This window comes from Girardinichthys multiradiatus, chromosome 11 (genome assembly GCF_021462225.1).
Source record: "Girardinichthys multiradiatus isolate DD_20200921_A chromosome 11, DD_fGirMul_XY1, whole genome shotgun sequence".
Lineage (NCBI taxonomy): Eukaryota > Metazoa > Chordata > Actinopteri > Cyprinodontiformes > Goodeidae > Girardinichthys > Girardinichthys multiradiatus.
The window spans coordinates 18,797,288-18,819,352 of NC_061804.1; the positions used below are offsets into that span (position 1 = coordinate 18,797,288).

The 22,065-nt window shown below is 41.4% G+C and overlaps 2 protein-coding genes across 3 annotated transcripts in view; one reads left to right on the top strand and one right to left on the bottom strand.

Annotated features, from left to right (window-relative positions):
* htatsf1 (HIV-1 Tat specific factor 1) lies at positions 1 to 8,217 on the bottom strand. Of its 2 annotated transcripts, none has more exons than XM_047379361.1 (10): positions 8,112 to 8,217; positions 6,799 to 6,963; positions 5,543 to 5,777; positions 5,365 to 5,412; positions 5,134 to 5,288; positions 4,622 to 4,785; positions 3,347 to 3,443; positions 1,890 to 1,979; positions 1,661 to 1,798; positions 1 to 398 (listed from the first exon to the last, which is right to left on the bottom strand). In XM_047379361.1, exons 2-10 carry the CDS (start codon positions 6,961 to 6,963, stop codon positions 156 to 158), a joined length of 1,335 nt encoding a protein of 444 aa, XP_047235317.1. In that variant the 5' UTR covers positions 8,112 to 8,217; the 3' UTR covers positions 1 to 155. The 2 variants fall into 2 exon arrangements, with proteins under 2 accessions (XP_047235317.1, XP_047235316.1); XM_047379360.1 differs by lacking the exon at positions 8,112 to 8,217 and adding an exon at positions 7,420 to 7,622.
* The window catches only part of LOC124876813, a 21,570-nt gene continuing 7,229 nt past the window's right edge, over positions 7,725 to 22,065 (top strand). The window contains exons 1-3 of the mRNA XM_047379825.1: positions 7,725 to 8,009; positions 8,137 to 8,261; positions 13,061 to 13,271. Of these exons, the coding sequence (XP_047235781.1) occupies positions 7,860 to 8,009; positions 8,137 to 8,261; positions 13,061 to 13,271 (486 nt within the window). The 5' untranslated portion in view covers positions 7,725 to 7,859. The remainder of the gene's footprint in view (positions 8,010 to 8,136; positions 8,262 to 13,060; positions 13,272 to 22,065) is intronic.

Here is a 22,065-nt window from a genome sequence, read left to right on the forward strand (position 1 = left end):
TAGGGCAGGAAAAATATTTTATTTCTCTACATTACAAAAACAGCTAAAACGGTCCACATCTGTCCTCCCCCGTTTCCTCAGAAGCAAACGTTGCCGCTTTTCCCTTTAAATCCGAACTACCTCGGTGATTCCTTGGGAAATGAAGACGTCAGTGCCTAGGCTTCGTCGTTATCACTTCCTGCCAGGCTGCTATCAGTAGAGTCCACCTGCTCTTCCGGTTGCTCTGATAATTGCGGCTCTGTTTTCTGAGGTTCTGTGGTGCTGGTGGACTCGCTGGGTTCTGTACTGCTCTCTGCTGGTTCGCTGCCACAGTTTTTCTGTTGTTCTTTATCTGTGCCGTCTAAGAACGCAGACCAGCCTTTTAGCCGCTCCTCCCGCTCACGTGACGTCTCTTCAACCTGCATAAACACAGAATCAAACAGAGCATAAACTTCAACTTAGTGCTGAAGGTGGGTTTATTTATAATTTCATTTTTAATAACAAAACAAAATATGTTTCCATTGATCAAATTATGTCATGGCTGTAGTTCTTAGATTTATTAGTTCTTCTGCACTTCAGCATCATCAGACAGGCTGCAGCGCCTTGCCAAAGATTGGAATACATGTTAACAAAACTTCCACAGATTCTCAGTTAGATTTAGGTCTGGACTGTTTGGTTAAGGCATTGGTGTCCAGCTCCAGACCTGAAGGGCCGATGTTCTGCCAGTTTCTGATGCATGTCATAGAGTTCTACAGAGACCTGCTGATGAACCATCATTTGATTCAGGAGTGTTGAACCAGGAGAAGAACTAAAACATGCAGGATACCGGCCCTTGAGGACTGACTTTGGACACCACTGACTTAGGGTCTTGGGGCGTCCTAGAGGAAGGAGAACCTCCAACCCATTCTTAACTCTTTAGCAGCCTCTAACAGTTTTTCTTTCAAGACTGCTCTGTATCCATCAACTCTGACCAGCTGCTATGCCCCTGATGAATTAAAGCTTTCCCACAGCATGATGGTGCCACTACCACTCAGGGTGATGTGCATGGACCAATCTTCAAACTGCACAACAAGTGGACTAACTGAGTGACTTCTAAAGGCAGCTTGTTGCAATTGGCTTTATTTACAACACAACAAAGGAGGCTGAACACAAATGAAAACCACACTTTCAGATTTTTAATACAGTTTGAAAACCATGCGTACTTCCACTTTACAATTATGCACTACTTTGTATAGTTCTCGTGTAAAATATAAAGTCGGATTTATCGATGTTTGTAGTTGAAATGTGACACATTGCGGAGAGGTTCAAGGGGGGGTGTAAATACTTTCTGCAAAGCACTGTTAAACAAACGTTGCCAGAGAAATTTGGCAACATAGAAAAATGTCTCCGGGTGTTCTACATTTAGATTGCTGGAGACAAAACATAATCAGGATCCAATTATTTTAAAGCAGTAATAAAATATTGTGAAATATTAGAATTATGAAAGACAACTCTTCTGTAATCCTAAACGCCAGAAAAAGGCGATGACTGGAAACATTGGTTTCCATGTTTTCCATGTTATGTAATCAAGCCCAAACCAATAACCACCCCTGTCGACAATGTCTTACATTCCAGTTCCTAATGAGCAGCGGATCGACATATAAAAACTGAACATAAAGGTAAAATTGATTAAAAATCTGACCTGATGGTCTGTCGTTCCGTCCCAGAGCTGCGCAGACAGCTGCCTTCCTCCGAACCAGCGGCCGTTGAATGAAAGAATACAGGCGTCGGCTTGCTCTGGCTCCTTGAATGCAACTGATGCAACACCGTCTGGGTGTCTCTGCAAGGCCAACATACAGAAACCACAGTTGTTCTTTTTCTTAATGACTGGATTAATCCAAAACTTAAAAAGCAGGATTAACTGAACTCACATCAAACAGGATGACTTTCTTGACTTCACCAAACTTCTCACACTCTGTCCGTAGATCCTCACGATACTCATTCAGCACCAGCGGGTCTTCCTGAAACAGACAAACCCAGACAGGTTTACAACAAAATGAATGTATGTACAGGGGAACATATATACAGGGGCTGGCCAATGAAACTGAAACACCTGTCATTTTAGTGTGGGAGGTTTCATGGCTAAATTGGACCAGCCTGGTAGCCAGTCTTCATTGATTGCACATTGCACCAGTAAGAGCAGAGTGTGAAGGTTCAATTAGCAGGGTAAGAGCACAGTTTTACTCAAAATATTGAAATGCACACAACATTATGGGTGACATACCAGAGTTCAAAAGAGGACAAATTGTTGGTGCACGTCTTGCTGGCGCATCTGTGACCAAGACAGCAAGTCTTTGTGATGTATTAAGAGCCACGGTATCCAGGGTAATGTCAGCATACCACCAAGAAGGACGAACCACATCCAACAGGATTAACTGTGGACGCAAGAGGAAGCTGTCTGAAAGGGACGTTCGGGTGCTAACCTGGATTGTATCCAAAAAACATAAAACCACGGCTGCCCAAATCACGGCAGAATTAAATGTGCACCTCAACTCTCCTGTTTCCACCAGAACTGTCTGTCAGGAGCTCCACAGGGTCGATATACACGGCCGGGCTGCTATAGCCAAACCTTTGGTCACTCATTCCAATGCCAAACGTCGGTTTCAATGGTGCAAGGAGCGCAAATCTTGGGCTGTGGACAATGTGAAACATGTATTGTTCTCTGATGAGTCCACCTTTACTGTTTTCCCCACATCCGGGAGAGTTACGGTGTGGAGAAGCCCCAAAGAAGCGTACCACCCAGACTGTTGCATGCCCAGAGTGAAGCATGGGGGTGGATCAGTGATGGTTTGGGCTGCCATATCATGGCATTCCCTTGGCCCAATACTTGTGCTAGATGGGTGCGTCACTGCCAAGGACTACCAAACCATTCTTGAGGACCATGTGCATCCAATGGTTCAAACATTGTATCCTGAAGGCGGTGCCGTGTATCAGGATGACAATGCACCAATACACACAGCAAGACTGGTGAAAGATTGGTTTGATGAACATGAAAGTGAAGTTGAACATCTCCCATGGCCTGCACAGTCACCAGATCTGAATATTATTGAGCCACTTTGGGGTGTTTTGGAGGAGCGAGTCAGGAAACGTTTTCCTCCACCAGTATCACGTAGTGACCTGGCCAGTATCCTGCAAGAAGAATGGCTTAAAATCCCTCTGACCACTGTGCAGGACTTTTATATGTCATTCCCAAGAAGAATTGATGCTGTATCGGCCGCAAAAAGAGGCCCTACACCATACTAATAAATTATTGTGGTCTAAAACCAGGTGTTTCAGTTTCATTGTCCAACCCCTGTACCTGTGTGTGTGTAGGTGTTTTTTTCTGCACCTCAAAGTCGCTGGGATGGAACATGTTCCTGATGATGACAACTTTTTCATGCCTCTTCCTAAGTTCTCCTTGTTTCTCGGGCCTCCAGTCCAGCTGTCTACGTGAATGAAACAAAAGAAGCAAACAAGAACTGAAGTCATTTGTGTCAACTGCAGCTCTTTCTCTGTATGCGTCACCTCAACGAGGATGTTGCCAGAACTCAATATTAAAGAAAGAGGGGAATTATTTGTGAAACGCATCAACCTTTTTTAAAAGATCTTAGTTCAAAGGAACAAATTTTGGCTTAAATACGATTCCTAGACAGTCTTTCACAAAAGATTGATCCAGGGAAAAAAGGTTTGATGGCTTTATAAATCTCAGAATTTTCCAGAGCAACATTTCTATATTATTAATCGATTTAAAGCATGTGGGGCATAAGTATAAACCATGTTAGCTAAAAAGTATCATATAGTAGCTTTATTATCTGTATGCTCCACAACTGATGATGCTTATTTCACTTTATTTTTGGGGCATGTAAACTAAGATCAATTCCATTTCAAAATCTGATGCTTAGATTTCCTAAAAATCAGATTGCGAACCTTGATATGTTTATGTTTATAAAAATTTATTTTTAATCTGTTCCTAGGTTTTTTGGTCATCTGAATCACCTTTTATCAAGCTTCTCCACTTTTAGAATCAGGATTTAAGTTAGACTAAAAAGTCAAAAATGATTTTAACTTTTTAATGATTGTAAAGTAAAACGTTAAAGTCAAGCTGAAATGTCCCAAATCACAGATAGAAAATATGGAGTGAGTAATATTATATGGAAAATCAAACATTTTTCTAGACTTAATTTTTCTCTTTCTCATACGTAACCAGACCTGGAAAACAGTGAAAGCAACTTCCAGACATTTCCACACTGCTTCAGAAACCCGTAAAACGCAGGTTCGAGTTTTATTTTGCTACTTGGTGTCTTTTGTGTTTTTAAAACCAGACAAAACAAGCAGTGAAACTTTACTCACAGCCAAAAATATCAGCAACGTCTTCTCTGCTTAATATTACCTATAAAAATTGTTTATTGCGCCTGGATTTAACAGAGAATGATTACATTAAATGTGCACAGATATGAAACATTACATGAGCCCTTTGCTATGACATACTAAATAAATCCCTGTCACTCTATCATTTTAAATTTCAAGGGTTGAAAATGTTAAAATACTAAACTGAACTGACACAGGCCCCCTGCACACACAGTCTCAAGGCAAGACGTTTAATAAAGAGGGAGATAGAATTTACTTCTGTTGCTGGTGTAGCTTCTTCTTGTAATCCTTGCTTTTCTTCTTCTTCTTGGTGGCATCATACTGGCCCTTAAGCTCAAAGCGAGCTGCTTCCACGTGCAGTTTATACCCTCGGACCTCAGACTCGTCAATCAGACGTGCAGCCAGCGCCACGGACTCTTTCTGCAGAAAGCGAGTGACGGAAAAGGTGGATTTTAAAGGATCAACCCAAGGCTTATACACTTCTCTTTTCTGTAAAGCCTTAAAACTTTTATTTACCAACAAACCCGAAACAATGAGTTTTATCCTAATATAATTTCTAATGGATGTGTGTCAGCCTGTTTTAGTTTTTCTGCTACTTTGTGTGTATAATAACACAGTTAAAGAACTTCTCTGAGAGTGGAGATTAATAAAACACCACAATGAAATAAGTTGTACTGAAGAATAAGCTTTATATAACAAAAACAAGCGCAGACAGAGATATGTAGACCCTGTAGAGTCATCCTAATTCAAGCAGAAAGACAGACTGACCTTCAGATAGCAGCAGAGGCCATCTCCTTTCAGGTTACCATCTTTGTCCTTGTAGAGTTTCACCTTGTAGTCTTCAGTGATGGGGTCCCGCATCACGATGCCGCACTTGGACATCAGCTCAACAAACTCATCAGGGCTGATATCAGGAGGCAGACCTGAGGAGGAAGAAGAAAAGGAGGAAGGTTAGAGCAAGAAAGTGAGACAGAGTAAATAGAGTTAGAGGGTACCAACCTGATACATAGACGTTTGTGTTTTTGTCCTCTTCAATATCAAACCATCCTACAATAAAAAGGAAAGAAAAGACAATTTATATTAAAAGCGGCAATTTTGACCAGTAGAAAAACAAAATAACTAATTATGTCCCAACAGTTTTGTCTCATTATCAGCTGGAAAAGTCAGTAGGCTATACCTGGCTCGGCTTTCCTTTTATCCCCTTTCTGCTTGGCTTCTTTAACGGGGCTCTCTTGGTTCTCTGGAGCAGGATCTGGAACAGGATTGGCTGATTTCTCCGTTTCTGGTGGCTTGCTGTTCGGTTCAGGAGCTGCAGGTTCCGAACTGCTCTGTGCTGCATCGTTTCCACCCGGATCTCCTTCCTGAGTGAAGCCATAGTTCGCCTGGTAGGCTGCGATGAAGTCCTCTGTTATCTAGAGAAACAAGGCAGGCCGGCTTAACATTAACAAAAAAAATCAGAACACCTCATAAGTTCTGACTGATCATATGAGCTTTGAATGCTTTTAGATGTTCAATCTCTTGTCTTTGTTCCATTTCGTATAGATCAAAATATGAGGGATTGCAATAGAAGAAAAATCTAAATGCATGTTTTATGACAACTTGTCACTGTTTTTTCCTTCTTTACTCGATTTCCATTTTAAGTTCAGTCTAAACTCCACACCTTTCGATGCCATGACGAGACTAGGCATACGGGTTGGTATGAGATTCCTATGCTAATACAACACTGAGTAAAATACCAGTTTTACGACGTCACAATGTCTACAAACAAAATTATATACCATAATTTCTTTAAGTCAAAACTGAAAAGCATAAATTGTTCCAGCTATTACCATTTACCTTATAGTACGCTACTAGCGATCAGTTAAGCAGCTTACTGCCGTCTCACCCGAGCAAAAAGCCCAACTAATTATCCACCTAACATCAGCTTCTTATACTTACAGTGCTACTCTATAAGTACCGTAGTGGCAGAAAAGCATATCTTCCACAATAAACACCTGAAAATGAATACTAAAGAAGTTTAGTCTACGCCTCAAAATTAAAATAATGTCCTATGCAACAATCATAACAGCAATAATCAATATATTATTCTAGCAGAAATAGGATTTTTTTTTTCTGTTTTAAATAAACACTATTAGATCATGTCATTCATTATTATAGTTTAAACTTCTTGTATATATATATATGCTCATCTCAAGTAAGTCAAATGGCTTGAATCTCATGCCGATTTAGGTCATAATGTGTAAAACTTTTGAGGAGGAGACTGAGACGGGCTAGCACACTATACTGTAAAATCCAACAAAAAAGGGCAATAAGTATGACTTCAAAATCACAATCCAATGACGAAGCACTGAAATGAAGAGTAATAAACATAATGTTTAAGTGTCAACATAATATGTAGGCAAAGAAGAAATGAGAGTTGATGACAGGTCATACTTTAGGAAACCAGGCTTTTTTCTCATGGTCCCAGTCATACACAGTCCCATCCACCGGATCAGTGTAGGTGTATGGATCTGAGCCATCTTCACTTCTCTGTCCATAGAGTTCCTGCATTCGCAGCTGCTCCAGAAACTCCTTGTTGGCATCTGATTCCCCACTCATCTGAAACAAAAGGGAAATGCTTGATTAAACTGGTCAGCCTGCATCTCCCTGTGTAGTACAGTACATATAAATTGTGAACGCTAGGAACAGATCAAAAATAATAAAAGTAAGCAAAACTTTCCTGGTGGGGGCGTTGTTTTAGAATGACATTTATATTTAATTGGATAAGAGAATAATGTGAGGTTGTAGCCTCTCCACACCATATCACTAGCCTTGCCAGTTCAGCAAAACATTCATAAACTAACAGTGAAGATATGCAAGTTATTAATGACTACTGAAGACTGAGCAAAATCAAATGAAGGTTTTATATAAATAAATGCATAATATACCAAGCTATCCCTTACCATATGGTGATTATAAATTGCTTGACATTGGGATTATTTACCTATTTATGTTTAATGAACTACGATCAACAAGAATAAAACGGATCATGTTAGCCGACTAAGCTAACGTTACCTTTAAAAACAAATGGTCGAAGCCCTCCTCCCCCGTTCGTTGGCAAAAAGAAGATAATAAACCCCTCCAATAAGACCTAGTCACTGATACAAATCAAATGTGGTGCTGCTGTTAGGATAAGACTGTATGTTGTGTATTTTAATGCCGAACAAACGGTATTTTTACTCGCCGCTTGCGTTTGTACTCATTGCGCGACGACGCTTGAATGAAACGTTTCCGAGGTCAGATTTTAAATGCGCATGTGCCAAAAAAAAAAAAAAAATTATTAGGCGTTCGATTTCTATTCTTGTTTCTGCCTGTTGTTCCAAACTGGTTTCAAAAACGTGCAGCGACTCCACCCGCGGCTCATCGAGAGAAAGGAATCGAGCGCACATTTTCCTGAGCACTAAGCGGTGACAGCTCAGCTAGCCTGCTAACAGGTAAATAAAATAGGGTTAGTAATGGCGGAGAACAGCGGTAGCATTAACGTTAATGCGGCCAACCTTCCTCCAGGAGATCCGCAGCTCATCGCTATGATTGTGGAGCATCTGAAGAACCGGGGGCTTTTTGATGAATTTCGTCGGGACTGTTTAGCCGATGTCGACACGAAGGTAGCCAGCTTTTTGCTTGAAACAGCTTCTTTATTATAACTTTAGCGAGTGAAAAACACGAACATAATTTGAAAATAGTCTTGTTTGCTCTTCTGAACTGACCCAGTTGTGTTGTTTTCGTTTCCAGCCCGCATATCAGAACCTGCGGCAAAAAGTTGACAACTTTGTGTCGTCGCACCTGAGCACGCAGGACTGGAATCCATCCATCAACAAGAACCAGATGAGGAACGGACTCAGACAAAGCGTTGTTCAGTGAGTTATACAGAAAACCCTCGTATCATCAGCCATCTGCAAATACGAACACTTCCCTGCAGATTACTGTCTCTGTATTACTTTCCTTACTTGGTAGGGAGCACAGATCTGCTGTAGAGCATTGGAAGTTCATGTGTTTCTCGTTATGCTATTAATTCATCAGCCTTAATAATAAAATGTTTATATTGAAATAGAGTGATAGACCAAAACAGACCAAATTGACAGAGCTGACTGTGCATCACTGGTAAACTACTCGTAAGGTAAAATGGTCCAGGTTATAGGACAGATATATATCTGACGAACAAGAATTACAGCACACTCTTTTAAAAAAACTATAATTATAGCTCACTTGCATATTTCTATTTTTCCACCTGTAAATATAGAAATGAGTATCACACTATCTCGAGTTTTACTCAAGCTAAATAACCGTGACTGACTAAATTAATTGAGAGGAAAATGAGGTATTTTGCCTTAATGTGTTCTTTTTTAGTACATCATTTGTTATAATTTTTTTTCAATGGTACAGGAGACCTAAAAAGCCCATCTGTGACAGAAGATTATCAATTAATGTTAGGAGCAGAGGCGATGTCAAACTGTGTTAGAGAGGGAGCGGTCGCTTTTACACAGCTCTGGATTTAAACAGGACTTCACAAATACACTGCTCAAAAACATAAAGGGAACACTCAAATAACACATCCTTGATCTGAATGAATGAAATATTCTCATTGAATACTTTGTTCTGTACAAAGTTGAATGTGCTGACAACAAAATCACACAAAAGTCATCAATGGAAATCACATTTATTAACCAATGGAGGCCTGGATTTGGAGTCACACACAAAATTAAAGTGGAAAAACACACTACAGGCTGATCCAACTTTGATGTAATGTCCTTAAAACAAGTCAAAATGAGGCTCAGTATTGTGTGTGGCCTCCACGTGTCTGTATGACCTCCCTACAACACCTGGGCTCCTGATGAGATGGCGAATGGTCTCCTGAGGGATCTCCTCACAGACCTGGACTAAAGCATCCGCCAACTCCTGGACAGTGTGTGGTGCAACGTGACGTTGGTGGATGGAGCGAGACATGATGTCCCAGATGTGCTCAATCAGATTCAGGTCTGGGGAACGGGCGGACCAGTCCATAGCTTCAATGTCTTCATCTTGCAGGAACTGCTGACACACTCCAGCCACATGAGGTCTAGCATTGTCCTGCATTAGGAGGAACCCAGGGCCAACCGCACCAACATATGGTCTCACAAGGGATCTGAGGATCTCATCTTGGTACCTAATGGCAGTCAGGCTACCTCTGGTGAGCACATGGAGGGCCGTGCGGCCCTCCAAAGAAATGCCACCCCACACCATTACAGACCCACTGCCAAACCGGTCATCCTGAAGGATGTTCAGGTAGCAGATCGCTCTCCACAGTGTTTCTAGACTCTGTCACGTCTGTCACATGTGCTCAGTGTGAACCTGCTTTCATCTGTGAAGAGCACAGGGCACCAGTGATGAATTTGCCAATCCTGGTGTTCTCTGGCAAATGCCAAGCGTCCTGCACGGTGTTGGGCTGTGAGCACAACCCCCATTTGTGGACGTCGGGCCCTCATACCATCCTCATGGAGTCGGTTTCTAACAGTTTGTGCAGACACATGCACATTTGTGGCCTGTTGGAAGTCATCTTGCAGGGCTCTGGCAGTGCTCCTCCTGTTCCTCCTTGCACAAAGGCGGAGGTAGCGGTCCTGCTGCTGGGTTGTTGCCCTCCTACGGCCTCCTCCACGTCTCCTGGTGTACTGGCCTGTCTCCTGGCAGCACCTCCAGGCTCTGGAAACTACGCTGACAGACACAGCAAACCTTCTTGCCACAGCTCGCATTGATGTGCCATCCTGGATGAGCTTCACTACTTGAGCCACTTGTGTGGGTTGTAGAGTCCGTCTCATGCTACCACGAGTGTGAAAGCACCACCAACATTCAAAAGTGACCAAAACATCATCCAGAAAGCATAGGGACTGAGAAGTGGTCTGTGGTCCCCACCTGCAGAACCACTCCTTTATTGAGTGTGTCTTGCTAATCACCAAAGATTTCCCCCTGTTGTCTATTGCATTTACACAACAGCATGTGAAATTGATTGTCAATCAGTGTTGCTTCCTAAGTGGACAGTTTGATTTCACAGAAGTTTGATTTACTTGGAGTTATATTGTGTTGTTTAAGTGTTCCCTTTATTTTTTTGAGCAGTGTATTTCAAAGCAAAGGCAAACGAATCCCAGGGTTGAAAGTTCATGAAGTGGGGATTTATTTTATTTATGCAGTGTCCATACAACACTTGCCTCTATTTCTAGTTTCCATGCATATCCACTTTTGAGGGTCTAATTTAAACTTAAACATGGGGCAGGAAAGTGTGTTTTAGAATTAATTGCTTTAAAAACAACAGAAGGGCAAGATGTACAATATTTTTTGTTTTATACTTTTAAGGTTTTTAGGCTCTAAAATGCAATATTTGACAAGAGTGCTGTGAATGGGTAGTGTGTAGGTACGGTACATTCACTGATCAGGAAAAAAATTGGATTTTGTTTTTTTTTTGTTTTTGATGTTTGGGTCACCAGTCAGGGTCAGTCAAGCTGAAAGTCGACTGATGCAGGTCACCAACTGATTTCTATGGGCATCTATAGAGGATGTGTCAAGAAAAATTCAAATGTGCAGCAGCTTTATTCTTTGGTCCATAAGGATGCTAAACCTCCAGCAATGCTCACCTGGATGAGAGTTGTAAATATATTAATATACAGTACAGACCAAAAGTTTGGACACACCTTCTCATTCAAAGAGTTTTCTTCATTTTCATGACTATGAATATTGTAGCTTCACACTGAAGGCATCAAAACTATGAATTAACACATGTGGAATTATATACTGAACAAAAAAGTGTGAAACAACTGAAAATATGTCTTATATTCTAGGTTCTTCAAAGTAGCCACCTTTTGCTTTGATTACTGCTCCGCACACTCTTGGTATTCTGTTGATGAGCTTCAAGAGGTAGTCACCTGAAATGGTTTTCACTTCACAGGTGTGTCCTGTCAGGTTTAATAAGTGGGATTTCAAGCCTTATAAATGGGGTTGGGACCATCAGTTGTGTTGTGCAGGAGGTGGATACAGAACACAGCTGATAGTCCTACTGAATAGACTGTTAGAATTTGTATTATGGCAAGAAAAAAGCAGCTGAGTAAAGAAAAACGAGTGGCCATCATTACTTTAAGAAATGAAGGTCAGTCAGTCTGAACAATTGGGAAAACTTTGAAAGTGTCCTCAAGTGCAGTCGCAAAAACCATCAAGTGCTACAAAGAAACTGGCTCACATGAGGACCGCTCCAGGAAAGGAAGACCAAGAGTCACCTCTGCTGCGGACGATAAGTTCATCCGAGTCACCAGCCTCAGAAATCGCAGGTTAACAGCAGCTCAGATTAGAGAACAGGTCAATGCCACACAGAGTTCTAGCAGCAGACACATCTCTAGAACAACTGTTAAGAGGAGACTGTGTGAATCAGGCCTTCATGGTAAAATAGCTGCTAGGAAACCACTGCTGAGGACAGGCAACAAGCAGAACAGACTTGTTTGGGCAAAAGAACACAAGGAATGGACATTAGACCAGTGGAAATCTATGCTTTGGTCTGATGAGTTCAAGTTTGAGATCTTTGTTTCCAACCACCGTGTCTTTGTGCAGCGCAGAAGAGGTGAACGGATGGACTCTATATGCCTGCTTCTCACCATGAAGCATGGAGGAGGAGGTGTGATGGTGTGGGGGTGCTTTGCTGGTGACACTGTTGGGGATTTATTCAAAATTGAAGGCATACTGAACCAGCATGGCTACCACAGCATCTTGCAGCAACATGCTATTTCATCCGGTTTGCCTTTAGTTGGACCATCATTTATTTTTCAACAGGACAATGACCCCAAACACACCTCCAGGCTGTGTAAGGGCTATTTGACCAAGAAGGAGAGTGATGGGGTGCTGCGCCAGATGACCTGGCCTCCACAGTCACCAGACCTGAACCCAATCGAGATGGTTTGGGGTGAGCTGGACCGCAGAGTGAAGGCAAAAGGGCCAACAAGTGCTAAGCATCTCTGGGAACTCCTTCAAGACTGTTGGAAAACCATTTCAGGTGACTACTTCTTGAAGCTCATCAACAGAATACCAAGAGTGTGTGGAGCAGTAATCAAAGCAAAAGGTGGCTACTTTGAAGGACCTAGAATATAAGACATATTTTCAGTTGTTTCACAATTTTTTGTTCAGTATATAATTCCACATGTGTTAATTCATAGTTTTGATGCCTTCAGTGTGAAGCTACAATATTCATAGTCATGAAAATAAAGAAAGCTCTTTGAATGAGAAGGTGTGTCCAAACTTTTGGTCTGTGCTGTATATGGTCCTCTTTTACCTGCTCCTTTTTATCAGCCGCTACAGCAGATCACTCTGTCTCCAGCGTCCACCTCTGTCCCACTAACCTTCTTTATATCATCCTACTTCACTATATATATGTGTGGTTATTCTTTTTTTCATCTTTCCTGGCCAGTCCACGTTCAACATCTTTTATAAAATATATCCACAAACTAGGGCTGCACCATATTACTAGAACATGCTACTATGAAATAATTGCTGAATGTATATAACACCAAAAATGGGGAAGAGGGGGCAAAGTATAAAACTACCTCCTCTTTGTGCACAAAATTACAGAAAAAAAAAACAAATGTTGATGTTTAGCTGTCAGAACGTCTTTGACGATATCGGACCAATTTCTGTGTTTTTCCTTTAGGTCAGGTATGCTTGAGTCTGGCGTAGACAGGATTATAACTCAAGTCGTGGACCCCAAGATGAACCACACATTCAGGCCTCAAATCGAGACCGCCATTCATGAATTCCTCTCCTTGGACAGGAAGGAGGACAACACCTCAAGTCTGAACCCTGTGCCTTCTGAGCTGACAGAAACACAGGAGCCCCCTGGTGTCTCTGGCCCCAAAACCCCCTGAGAGGCTCCCTAACAGCTGATTTTAATTTAGAAGGACAGCATCAGCTTAGAAAGGTGGTTAAGAAATCTGCCTCTCTTGCTGAAGATGCACATACTGGATGTTTCTGGTTTGTGACTCTGTAAAACTGCATTGAAAGGTGCAGCATGGAACCATTGGAGGAGGAAGAGATTGTGTCCTTGAGCATTTGTTGAATAAAATAGTTTCATAGCCGCACATAGCTACAGTACAAACTTTGTTTCTGTGTAAATGCACACATTTTTTTGACTGTTGTAAATATTTTTTTTATTACAGATCTGTTTGCGTGTTAAGGCATCGTCTGACTATATGGGAACCTTGATGTGGACAAAATGTGATTGTTTTGCTGTTTGGATGATGAGAGTAAAAAAAAACAATTCTGAAGAAAACATGACCGTTTCAAACTTGCACTCAAATCTTGTTTTATTTATCTTTTTGGCTTAGCAGCAACGACCGAATACAGCTTTGTTTTACACTAGGTGGCAGAATTGTACCTTGTTTTATGTTGGATCATAGAAAGCCTCAAAGATTTCCAGCTGATGATCAGATAAATGATTATCCCACTGTATGTAAGAAGAAATATATCACCAAAGACAGCAGAGCTACAGTGGCTTTAGCTAAACTATCAAAGGTCAGTTGTTCAGGGACAGAGATCCTTCTGTGGCTATATTAGGAGCAACAGCAGGTTAGTCTAAAACATGTAACACTGATTTATCATAGACACGTTTTTCACGCGAGTGCAAGGACTACCAGAAATAATGGACGCCTATGTGACAGATCTGAAGAACAAGGCAAATGAATGTGTTTGGAGACCTGTGTGATTCCCTAATACGTGACAGGATTGTCTGCAGTATACGTGATGATCAAGTTAGTGCCAGATTGCTCAGAGAGGCGGGTCTCACGCTGACCGAAGCGCCTCGATGTGTGCCGAGCCAGTGAACTAACCTCCGCAGAAGTAGAGGTGCAGAAAATCAGAACGATAAGAGCAAACAAAAAACATGGATATGCAAAAGAAGTGGCCAGTGAGAGGAAAATAGACTGCGACAGGTGTGGTTATAAACATGAGCTGAAAAAGTGCCCAGCCTACGGGCAAACCTGTAAGGAATGTGAAAAGAAAAATCACTTTGCAAAGATGTGTCGAACAAGCAAGCAGAAAAAACACAAGTTGCACACTGTTGACCAAAGTCAGGATGATGAGGAAGACATTTTTATTGGCTCAATTGAAGTGAAGAAAGAGCATAGAAGCTGTTGGAAAAATCACAGAGTGATACTGAAAAGTGGTCTGAAGAACTGACTATGAACAAGAAGAAAGTGGAATTTCGACTGGACACAGGGGCCCACTGTAATGTAATTTAGGCCAAAATATTTCAGGAATTGGAAGTTAGCAGAAAGATTTATGCATCTCACTGCAAGTTGGTCACATACTCTGGCCACAAGATGGTGCCATTGGGCAGAACATCATTGGCGTACATACAATTTGAAATAATACAGAAGGATGCTCCTGCTATACTTGGAAGAGAGACCTGCACAAACCTAAAGATGGTGAAAAGACTCTACAGTGTAGAAAAAACAAATGTCTTTCTGAAATATCAACATCTGTGTACAGGACTGGGATGCCTGCCAGGGGAATACACCATTAAACTGAACCCAGAGGTAAAGCTTGCAATGGTTCTGAAATAGCAGCCATGTGTTAACCTCCTCTGGGAGGGAAGGCGTTATCGCGAGAGTCTGGTGGAGTTTGGTGTTGGTTTTTATGGCTGAGCTGAGAGACGGGGGTTTGGTAAAAATAAACCTGGCAAAATTATAAACGAGTTTTCACCATGTTCCTATGTAATTCGCACACAAAAAGGAAGGAGTCTAAGGCGCAACAGGAGACATCTGAGAAAGACTATGGAAACATTGTTTCCACCTCCACTAAGTTCAGTGTCATTTGATTTGGACTGTGATGAGTCTGCTGATGAGGTTGAGACATACACACAGTCTTCTAAAACCAGCTCAAAGTAAGGACAGTGGTGAGCCGCCTGGGTTCACGCAGCCTTACCACACTAGACCGGGTAGATTGGTCAGAAGTCCAATGAGATCTAGAGAGTGAAAATATGGAAGTGGACACTGAGTTACCTGCTGCTACAAATCAGTTATGTTCTATTTAAAGCACCAGGGACATCGAATTTTCTTGATAAATCCAATTACATTTATGGAAAGGATAAAATATTTTAAAAAGTAAATCCATGCCACTGAAATAAACAGTTGTTGATAATATATAGTCATAAATCTCACTAAAAAGGCATTTCCAGACTACTTCTTAGCAATTTTGTTGCGCTCTCGATGACGTCAAAGGGGAACACCGGCCCATAAACTGACTGCTGCTACAATGGCCAGCAACACAGATAGCAGCAAATAATCTCATATTTCTAGATGTATTTCAGTCACTATCAGAGAGAGACACGCAGCAGAGTCAGGAGAAGAAAGTCAGCTGTCATCAGATGGCAGAGCACGAGTGCTGCGGCGTGCGGACGGCCATCTAATCAACCAGCGTCTAAGCAGTTTAACTGGTTTAACTTCACAGAATTAGTTGTTTTGGACTTGGTTCCTCATTTATCACTGGCTTTTATTGTGTATGGTTCTCGGAGCTCTTCTGGGCTTCGCAGCGGACTGGACCGGACCGGAGCAGATACAGGGTTACAGTAAATACGGCACTGAGTGAAACAACCGGAGGCGAAGCTGATCAGCATGGAGCAGCAGCAGCAGACACAACAGATGTTTCAAGATCTGAAGACACTACATGGTTTCATTTTTTTTAACTTTATATTAGAATGTATTATTAATTTTATTAAGAAAAAATTTCGTTTCTTTAATTATTAACAATAACTGCCGATATCTAAATGTACTTTTGTGACAAAATGGTTCTTACCTGCTGAGCTTTGATCTGTTTAGCAACAGCAGAAACAACCTTTTCTTTGGGGATCTTTTCACATCAGATATACTGAACAGCGTGGCTATAGCCTCTGCTTCAACATTCTGTCAGATAACTCGACCTCTGACATAATTTCTCTTGTGAATTCAGAAGTTTCTTGTTTGAAGCAGTTTGCTGAATAGTCCTCCGATCACATCTGGCTGTGCCTGGTGGGACCAGCCCATCTCTCCCTCCTCAGTGTTTCAGCTCTGATCCTCTTCACTTCAGGAAAATAGTGCAGACTAACGACTGCTGTCGTAGTATTGCTGCCACCACCAGCAATGCACCGTTTTACTATATTAATGCTGTTTTTCACCAACTTGGCTTCTACCTGAACCGTTTATCATTGACGCTCACACAATGAATGACCGGAGACTTCCCCTTTCACATCACTTCCGGGCAACTTGGGATTTGCAAAATTTAAGATCAAAATATGCTTATTTTGTGTCACAAGTGTCTTTTATCACATATTTAATCCTAATATAATGTAAATTAATGCCCAATTCCTCCAATATTAAGATGCTTTCTTTCCATTTCTGCATTTGTGGGAAAAAACGTATCACAGGCGCTTTAAAGGTAGTTATGTTATTGAGCTCACAAACAGCTAGGCTATGGTTAATTTAGAATCCCTGGTTTCCACCAAGGTTCTTTATAGGAGGTGTTTTATGGGTTTCACCTGCTAGTTAATTGTTTGGTTGGTATTGTTTCTTATACATATCAAGAAAGCTAAATATCTGTTACCATATCACAGGCCTACGTGTACAGGGACAATTGTTCTATACAAATATATATTTATATGTGCACATAAAGGTTGTTCAAAAAATCTGAAAAAAAGAGATAAAACGTATGATGTTACTTTTTTTCGTTTCCCTTTTTGTCTGGAGTGGGGGTCGGAGGGGTCTGCGTGGTTTGGGCGGGTGGCCTGGCCAGAGGTGTTCTTGATGTGGAGTGGTCTCGGCTTCTCATGAGTTTTGGTTTTGGATCTGTGGGCTCTCTGCCTTTTGTGAGCTTCAGTGTGGGTTTCTTACGGGGCTACTTCTGGCTGGTTATGGGAGTTGGGCATGTGTTCTTGGGTTTGGATGCTGTGGGTCTTCTTTTCGTGGGGGTGCACTTTTGTCGGGAGGGCTTTATTTTTGGGAGACTGGTGGGGGTGCATCTGTGCAGTGTGAGCTTTGTGCACGGCTTTTGCTTTGGGTGATCTTTGCTGTGTTCTGTCCTGGTGAGTGGGTGCTGCGGGGCGGGCGTTGCTGGGCTCAGCGGTTGCATCGGGCTTCTCTGCCTTGTACTGTGGTGGGGTTTGCTTGTCTGCTGAGTGGTTTCTGGTGGATGTTGTAGGCTTGGGGTTTTCACCGTATCCCTACGGACATATGAAAGGATGTGTGGTGTCGCTGTTGCTTTGGCGTTGGCTCGGGGGGAGCTGCAGCTTGGCTCTATCATTTTTGCTTGGCTGGCCTGGATGTTGGTGGTTTAGCAAAAAAAAGAAGCAAATAGTCAGTCATTTTCTATACCGCTTCTTCCATAATGGATCATGGGGAAGCTGGTGCATATCTCCAGCAGTCTATGGGCAGGAGGTGGGGAACAGCCCAGACAGGTTGCCTGTCCATCATAGGGCAACACACAAACAACCATGCACACGCTCATTCACCTAAGTTACCAATTAACCTAACAGGTATGTCTGTGGACTGTGGGAGGAAGCCGGAGTACCCGGTGAGAACCCATGCATGCACAGGGAAAACATGCAAACTCCATGCAGAAAGACCCCTGGTTGGGAATTGAACCCAGGACCTTCTTGTTGCAAGGCAACAGTGCTACCAACTGCGCCACCATGCAGCCCTAAGAAGCAAACAATTTATGTCAAATATTTGCTTTTTGTAATTTGAACACGTAAAGTTACAGATTTAACCACAATTGCTGGGACACAATGACTGGTTTGGATTACATTTTCCTTCAGAGATCAGTTTTTAGAGAAACGTCACATTAAGTTGAGGTTTTAACATTAGTTTAAAAGGTGTTTGTTTTTAGAGTATGTATACCTATTAATTGAACCCCCTGTTTTGCGGGAAAGAGCTGGTTGCATGTTATTTTAAATATGTTTAAGCATGTAAGAACATTTGTTGGAGAAGTAATGTTTGTGTTTGGCCCACACCTGACTATTGATTGGTTCTTGCAGAGCCTTGGAAAATATTCATTCTTAACATTTTCTGGATTTTCTAGCTTTACAGCCACAAGCTACAGTAAATTGTGCTGTGATTTTTTGTGATAAGCCAACAAAGTGGTAGGAGAAAAATGATACATGGTTTTCCAACTTTTGTACAAAATTAAAATAAAATAAAAAATAAAGCATTCTTTTGCCTGAAGCCCCTGGAGTCAATACGTTGTATGACCTCCTTTTGTCTTATGGGGTGTATCTCTACCAGCTTTGCACTTCTAGAGGCTAGAAAATGGTTTTTTTATTATTTGCAAATCACTTAAGCTCAGTTCGTTTGAAAGGAGAGTGTCTGTGAACATCAGTTATCTCAGTTGGATTTAGATCTAGACTTTAACTGGGCCAACACATGACTTTGCATTGATCTTAACCATTGCAGTGTAGCTGTGGCTGTATATTTTTTTGTCCTCCACCCCAGTCTCAAGATTCTAACATATTTTGTTCCAGAATTGCTCTATATTTAGGTTCATCCATCTACCCATCAACTCTGACCAGCTTCTCTAACCCTGCTGAAGAAATGCATCCCCACAGCATGATGCTGCCACCTCTATGTTTTATTGTGTGGATGGTGGTGCAGTTTTCAGCCACATTCTAAGTTTTTCATGTTGGCCTAAATCATCAATTTTGGTATAATCTCACCAGAGCTCCCTCTTCTACATATTTTCTGTGTCCCCTTCACGGTTTCTGGCAAAGACTTCTTATTGCCTTTTCTCAACAAGGGCTTGCTTCTTGCCATTCTTCAATAAAATGCAGATTTGCTGAGTCCAAAATGAATAGTTTTCATGTCAATAGGTTTTTTCACCTGAACTGTGGGACTCTGCAGCTCCTCCACAGATACCATGGACCTCTTAACTGCTTCTGTGATCAAGGCTATCTCTCGCTGTTCCTTCAGTTTAGCTGACTGACATGTCGTGGTAGGCTCGCAGTTATGCTGTAATCTTTCCATTTTAGGATAATGTATTGAAAAATGCTCATTAGATGTTTAAAGCTAGGTATTTATCCTAAGCTTAAATTACACACTGTTTTACTCTATGCACAAATTAGGTGACTTCAGAAGACAATTGGTTGGACTGGATTGTATTTAAGGGTATCAGAGTGAAGGGATGGAGTGGCTGAAGACAAATGTATCGCAACTTTTTCAGATCTTTATGTAAATTTTTTGCTACACTTCACAGGTATGTGCTGCTTTATGTTGGTCTATCTTATAAAATTGCTGTAAAATACATTGCAGTTTGTGGTTGTGACCTGATGAAATGTGAAAAGGTCCAAAGGTCATTAATACTTCTGTAAGGTGATGTAAATGTGTACATAATGCTACAATGATATTTCTTCTATAAAAAATCTAAACTGTGAAATAAGCTATGATGTCTATTGTGTCCAAAACAAAATATGTTAAACCCACAACAGATGAATGGGTTAATTCTAATATAATGTATGTTATAATGAAATGGAAAACGTACTTGCAATATGTTTTGCAATATGCTGTATCAGATATAAGCTAAAAAGAGCTCAAGATGCACTCAATCATAAAGCAGCATGTTTATGCAAATCTTCCTCTTTAGATTAATCTCAAAGCAGATACTTGTGAGTATGTTCAGTGTCTGCACAAACATTCAGAGGATGAGGTTTGAACGGTGCTCACATTATGAGCATGTGGGAGGCCAGGAAGGCCACACATGTCCACTGTTTGCAGAGTGTACTGCACTAGTATACTACTTAACGTTTGTGTGTGTGTTCCATGAGAGGTCGTTGAAAGGTTGTTTGAATGAAGCTGTGGGATGTTGTTTTGAAGAAGGATGAGATGGACCACAAAAAAAACTTTTTTCCCTAACGGGGCCCCTGAATGAACACAGACATAAACACAATCCATCCTACCTTGAACTCTCACTGCAACACACAGATACAAACATACACACATATGTTTGTCTTTGGACCACATTTACTGAAGATGGTGTAGCTTGAAGAGTAAGATGAGGTATCTGTTCAGCTTTCATCGCTGATAGTAGGTGACAAGTCCCTTCTCTGTAGGACAAATGTCAGAGGTCATGGCTGGAAAAACAAAAACATAAAACAAAAACAGCAAGATTACATACAGTAACTTAAGGACCCAAACAATATGAAATGAGACAAACTATTTTGCAAAAATACAAAAAAGTTTCAGTCATAATATTTAAAAATGTGTTGATGATTTTAGGTTTGTTTGGATTGTTCTCCTGTATTCATTGTGGGAAATGCAGCATTTTTACAGTACAGTAATTTTTACTATTTGGCAACACCCACATTTAATAAGAAGAATGCTGTGCTAACCAAGATCTTCTGCATGTAGCAGGGTTTTATATAAATGCTTGTTGCTGAGTTCATTATAGGCAATATTCCTCTCTTCCAAGTGTGGCATGACCTGTGGGGCACCATTAGCACCAAAAGAAGTTAAGACTGTTTAAAACGAAATGCGCAACATGACAATTTATTTAAAGCCTAAATCATTCCTACTTCTGCCAAAACTATACAACTTATAACGTATTAATTGAGTAACAGTGGGATTTCAGTTAATCTTGGCTGGTTAGGCTGTGTTTAGTCGAGCTATCTGCTCAGTTTTGTTTCGCCTGCTTCACAAAAGAGTGTTACCTTCATAAGATGCTAGGTGGCGCTCCTTCAGCTTCAATACAGAGCCAAATTATATAGTAAGCATAAGCTTACTGTTTTGGTATGGGCGATATGGCTTTCCGGCCAGGGCGGCAGGACCTGTGGATCGCCATTAGCACTCAAACAATAATTATGTAATTTGCACCACAAACAGGTTTTCTTCTGGAGATCTTAGAGGGTGAAAGATAAATTACTAATTTCAAAGGTTACTCAAGTCGGCTCCCCATGGCCATCTAAACCCATAGATTTAGATGTTGCTGTTGGCCTGATAGTTACAAAGAGCAGCCTGTGTAATTCAAGTTTTTTCACAAAACATTTCTGTCATAAATTTGCAAAAACAAGCCACCTCTGAGCTCCCACTGATCATTCATAAACCACAAGTGGAGACAGTGTAATCCCTCACAGCAGTGAGTTTATAAAAGAAAAATATAGCGGGCAGTGTGGGACCACAGGAGCTCTCATGCAGCGTGAACGTCAGGACTAAGCATAAAATCTGCTTTAGGAGTATTCTCCCATGATTCTTTTCAAAACAATAGTGGTGGTCGGACTCAGTGTAATGATCCTGTTGTTGGATGACAATCTCAAGTCTCACCTTCTTATTCATCTCATCTAAAATGATTTTTGGGTGTTCTTTATGCTTGCAAATCCTGCACCTGGCTGGTCGCACCAACCATAGGTCACCACTACACTGCGCCCTTAACCCCAACCAGCTCCCCTTTGTAGTTGTCGATGCAGGCCTGTGAATACCTCGCTTTGTTAGTCAAGGGTTTAACAGAGGCGGGCTGACTTCTGTCCCAGTTTCACAAAATACATTGAGAGACGGCCAAAAGGCCTTATAGTGTTTGATGAAAGGATCTTGAGTTTCTGGGTAAACAGCTGTAAGTCTGCTGGACAGCTAAGACACTCATGGAGACGTTAATCTGCGCAGGAACAAAGACACAAAGCAACTGTTGTATGTGTTGATCATCAGCTTG